Source organism: Mandrillus leucophaeus, unplaced genomic scaffold (assembly GCF_000951045.1).
Source record: "Mandrillus leucophaeus isolate KB7577 unplaced genomic scaffold, Mleu.le_1.0 Scaffold5, whole genome shotgun sequence".
Lineage (NCBI taxonomy): Eukaryota > Metazoa > Chordata > Mammalia > Primates > Cercopithecidae > Mandrillus > Mandrillus leucophaeus.
The window spans coordinates 14,457,531-14,463,228 of NW_012105364.1; the positions used below are offsets into that span (position 1 = coordinate 14,457,531).

Sequence of the window (5,698 nt, forward strand, 5' to 3'; positions counted from 1 at the left end):
CAAGATCATGCCATTGCACTCCAGCCTGGGCAACAATAGTGAAACTGTCTCAAAACAAACAAACAAACAAACAAAAAAACCTGTATTGCCCCCAAAATATCAATACTAATGCCAATGTGACCTCATTTGTCCTCATTAGCTGGTGGAGCCTGACGTGTATTTGCGGATGACAAAAAAAAAAAAAAATGAACCATGTGATAAGTATAGAATTCGAGATATGCTTGAGGATTTGTATGAATATCTAGGAAGAGAAAGGCCAGGAAGCCCTGCCTGCAATCCAGGTAAGCAGAATAAAGGTTGTAAGTACAGAGAATAGATAACAGATCTGAGAAATATTTACAGGTTAAATTCCATAGTATTGGCAATTGTAGATGACAAGGAAGAGGAAGGACTCGAGGGTGAAGACCAGATTTCTATCTTAGGAGATGACAAAGGGGATGATTCCACTTATAACCAACAAAACAGAAGCTTTGGAGCTTCTGGGGTGATAGTGGTGCTGAGTGTAACAGACTTAAGCGCTGACTTTAAGGCAAGGGACCACATCAAGGTTTCTCAACCTTGCCACTATGAACATATTTGACCACACAATTATTTGTTGTGGGCATTATACAATATTTAGCAGCATCCTTGACTTTAACCTATAGATGCCAGTACCAACCATCCCCCCTACATGTGACAAAACCAAAAATATCTCTAGACATTGCCAAATATTACTAGAGGAGACAGAATCTCTCCCTGGTTGAAAATCACTGAGGTAAAGAGGACTGAGAAAGAGCCTTTCAGGCAGATAAAACACTAAGAATAAAGGTATGTGACAGAAAACAGCACCAGGGTTTAGAGAATAATAAGCAGTTTCATATCACTTGCAGCATGACACCCAGTTAGAAAGATATAAGAGAAGGGTACTGTTAGGCAAAAGCCATTAGCAAAAAACCTTGACTAGCTTATTGTGCTAAAGAGTCACCACTTGATCCTCCAGGACTGGGCTGCCTGCTCTGTTCCCCAAGAGGCTGACTTTTGTGGGTGGCATCACAGAGAATCTCTTGCCCTTTGACTAGCAGTTAGCTTGGACCAATGGGAGGCATTGGCAAGAGATTGGAGGGTGGGAGTAGAGAGAGGTGGGGTGTTTATCCACAAGGCTTTCTCTCTGCAGGTCTGTGATATGGCAAAGGCTACACTCCCTTAAGTTTACGGCACCTTTCCAAAGATTCCTCCTTCTTGGTTCCAGCTCTCATGAGATTCTGGCTATACCATTCCTTCTACACATCCCTCCTACAACCCAGTGTGGTAAAACTTTTATAATGTTGCTGGTTCCTGAGCGCCTCACTGGGCCTTTTAGTTTATTTTACCCTGCCAAAACCTCTGTAAATAGTTTCTTCATTAGTTTGTCTTCAGATACACCTTTATGAGTATGGCATTTAATTCTTCCCAGAAGCCTAATACAAAGCAAATACTAAGACTTCAATCTAGGATTGATGAGAAGCCATTCAAGACTTCAAGCATAGATGTAAAAAGGCAAGTTCACCATTTTATATTTTTCATCTCATAATTGTGAGTAGCATAGATTTCAGGGGTAAAATATTCGCTTCAGGAAAACCAGTGAGGAAGATTTAGCAATAACCCAGGTGAGAGATGATGATTATCTGACCAGAATAAAGGTAGTTAGTACAGAGAATAGATGACAGATGTGAGAAATGTTTAGAGGTAGGCTTGGCATGGTGGCTCAGGCCTGTAATCCCAGGACTTTGGGAGGCCAAGGCAGGTAGATCACATGAGGCCAGGAGTTCGAGACCAGCCTGGTCAACACAGCAAAACCCCATCTCTACTAAAAATACAAAAATTAGCCAGGCATGGTTGTGCACATCTGTAATCCCAGCTACTTGGGTGGCTGAGGCCCGAGAATTGCTTGAACCTGGGAGGTGGAAGTTGCAGTGAGGTGAGATCATGCCATTGCACTCCAGCCTGGGTGACAGAGGGAGACTTTGTCTCAAAAAACAAAACAAAAACAGAAAAAAAAAAAGACATGTTAAGAGGTTAAATTCAGCAGTATTGGCAATCGATAGAAGGTCAATGCCAAGAAAGAGGAAGGAAGGGCTCAACGGTGACGGCCCTTCTATCTTAGCAGATGACAAAGTGGGTAATTTCTATCTTGGGAGATGACAAACTGGGTAATTCTGCTTATAACAAACAAAACAGAAGCTCTGAAGCTTCTGAACACAAGAGCAGAAGAGAACTTACTGAGGAAAGGAATGAGTCAGTTTTTGCCAGGTTGAGTTTGATATGTCTGTGGGACATCCAAATGCAGATGTTCAGCAGCCTGTTGCATATTCAAGCCCAAAGCCTGGGAAAGGGCTCTGTACCTTACGTAGATTTTGGAATCTCAACTACAAATGGTTGTTGAAATTTCAGGATTGGTGTTAGGGAACACAGGCATTCCAAGAATGGGCAGAGAAAAGTTGATTGCAAGGACAACAGAGGAGGAATGGCCAGAGATATACATAGAGTCACAAAAGCGTGTGCTCAGCCCAAATGCCAAAAAAGTGAAGAGTTAGAAAAAAGGAGTTATCTAGATGGTGAATTGTAGGAATATCAAGTGATCTGGGTACAATACTCCATCTCCAGTTAGGGGCTGTATAAGAGCTATTGGATTTGGCACTTTTCTTACAGATTCGTTGCAGGTATCAACAATATGTAAATTTTCCAGCACAGTGACTAGCACATGGTAAACATTGGATAATTTTTAGTTAAGTTTTCTAAAACCATTTATAAAAGTTCACACAATATAAACAGTAAGTACTAAATGTCAATTTTAAAAGGTAATTAGAAATTTTTAAAATTTTATTGTAACTTAAGATACCAACTTAAGTTAGAAAAAATTAGAACAGGCATCTAAAAAATAAAGACTTTACCACTTCAGTGAACAAGTGGTCAGATTAAGCAACACTTCATAGGCTACAGACTTCTAGTTAAAGTTGGGTCTTGCTGAGTAAAACAACAGTATCTGCAGCAGCCGAAGCTGAGGGAGAGCTTATCAAACAGAAAGTGGTGACTATTTCATGGTAAAGTATGTAAGGCATGGCCAGTTGGCAGATTCTCCATAGATAAAATAATGCTAATTCTTTAAGACTCTTAAACATTATAGACCAGGAAATACCAGTGTTAATATCTGTAGGCTTAATAAAATCTGTGCACATTTTGAGAGTATTTACCTTTTGATGTAAACCTAACTGGCACATGACCTCCTTGGATATGCAGGGTTTTCCTTTTGCTTTCTTAGAAGACAGGCAAATGAGCAGATCCCAAGAGCCCAGATCACCTAAAAGCAAAAGAATATTCAAAACAAATAAGTTTTCATCAGATATTTTAAAGGCAATATTTAAATCTTCAGATAAAAAATGTAATTAGTTAAATTCTAAAACACAAGTAAATGATCTCAAATATACTTAAGACAAAAAGTCAATAAAATAACTAAAATTCAAATTTTAAATTTTGGAAGTTCTAATATTTTTATATTTAGTATTCCAGTCTATAGAAAATTTAATTGTATAAAGACATAAAATTCATTTAAAAGATTGAAATTAGAATACCTTAAATCACTTATTTTAAAAATTAATAAGTCTTCTTTATAGATTTGGGAGGAAAAATAATAAAATCTTTTAAGATAGAAGAAAGTTGTGAAATCAAATAATGATAAGAAGTGAAAACATCAAATATTTTGTTTCAGGCTTGGATACTCCCACTATTTTTCACAGATCTAAACGTCAAACATCAAATTTACTTTTGTAATGTTTCATAAAAGAAAATGTTGTAATAGGCAGAAAATAAAATTCAATGAAAATAAAAACAACAGGTTTTGCATAAAAGAAATTTGTAATCTAGTTATACACAGCAGAGTTCAGTTCAAACTGTGGAGTATAACACAGATGAAAGCAAATGATATTTCAGCTATTTCACCAAGGACAAAACTCTTTGCCAATAAATCATACTAACTTGCCAAAATAATCTCAGAAGGGTACATTCTTGCCTAATCTCTAAACATTTTAAAGTTAACATTTGTGTGTATACATGGGTTTATTTAACTTTATTCACTTTGATTTTATATATTGTTATATATATTGCTATATATATATCTAAATCTACATATAGATACAGATATAGATCACATGCCCTACATATAATTGGTGCTTTAAAAATATTTCTTGAATAATGCATGAATAACTACTCCTTGAGAGCATGGTAAACACATTACCTCATGGAGAAAAAGCAACAGAAGAAATGTTATTTCAATTTTTAATGTTATTCAGAGACAATATAAAAATAGGTATCTCAAAAATAACCAGAAAAAAAAAACCCACTGGGTAATGTCTAAATGAATTGGTATTACTTAGGAAATAGTCCTTATTTTGGATGAAAATCCAATTTAAAAAACAATTAAACAATTTCTATATACATCACCTCTTTTGTTGATCAATCATGAGATAAATATTTGAGTGATTATTCATGCCAGACCTCACCAGTCATCTCCTGCATTAGGTCTAGTAGCTTCTAAAAAGACTAGAAGCAACCAACTTCTTTAATACCTCTCTTTTCAAATTTTTTCAGAATTTCTCACTTGAGAAGCATAATATTTCCAAAAAAAAAGCTTTACGAGAAAAGTATTAATAAGGAAGAGGGATCTATGACAATTAGAAATGAAATTTCACTCCCCACCAATCACAAGTCCTGTGCTTTTCAACTTCACAAGTCCTGTGCTGTCTGGGCTACTGGTTCCCCTGTTTTTAATTGTCCTGTTGCTGGAAGGGAAACCTTTCTACCAAACAAAGGAGTCCAGGCAATTGAATCAAGCTCTTGTCCTAGAACTTCTCTGTTTGTTTGATGTATCCCAAGATGCTGGAAGACAGCACAATAAGGCAAAGGTGCAAGGAGAGGAGCAGCAGCTGATTTGGGGATGAGAGAAATCTCACCATGTAGCAACACGGCCTTAGGCTTGCAAGATCTACCCTGTTCCATATACTCTCACTTTCAAGAAAAGTTCCCATCGATTCTTATAGACAAAACCAAATACTATATGATGATTCCAATACTTTATTTTAAAAGTGCACCTGGCTTTTTCATCCTAAACTTTTTGATTTGGATTCAAAGCGAAACACAAAGACTGTTTTCTTCTATATCATTTCTAGCCCAGGAAATGCTAGAACCCTAGAAGAAACCTCCTGTCGTATGATTCCCAACTAAATATTTTAAGAAGACAAAGATATGCAAAGAGGGATTTCAAATCATGACCTGTGGCGTTTTGGTCTCAGAGTAAGTTTTATATTCCTCCACGTCTAAAGCATACCCTTCTTTCACTATTCAAGGCACATACATCATTTCTAGAGTTGATAGAAATATATATTTAAGCCATAAATGTTTAAAATGGAAAGACACATTTAAATAATTCAAAGCATTGAATTTATTAAGAATATTCTATGAACAGAACATTGTACTCAAAGTATGAAAGTAAATAGGAAAGAAAAAAGAGCAGAAAGTCACTGCCCTCAACAATCTCTTTGAGGGATCAAATTAAAAACAAAGTGGGAGAAAGTAAAATAACTTACAAAGCATTACACAGCTTTTTGGCATTCATAAGGGTGACCCCCTCATCGCTCAAAGATGTTTAATTAATATTTTAAATTAATAATTTAAAAATAGTGTATAG

At 36.2% G+C, this 5,698-nt stretch overlaps 1 protein-coding gene across 2 annotated transcripts in view; it reads right to left on the reverse strand.

Moving 5' to 3' along the window:
- The window catches only part of CPED1 (cadherin-like and PC-esterase domain containing 1), a 327,742-nt gene that overhangs the window by 263,577 nt on the left and 58,467 nt on the right, over window positions 1–5,698 (reverse strand). For both annotated transcript variants that reach the window (XM_011995975.1, XM_011995976.1), the window contains exon 4: window positions 3,210–3,316. In XM_011995975.1, the coding sequence (XP_011851365.1) occupies window positions 3,210–3,316 (107 nt within the window). The remainder of the gene's footprint in view (window positions 1–3,209; window positions 3,317–5,698) is intronic.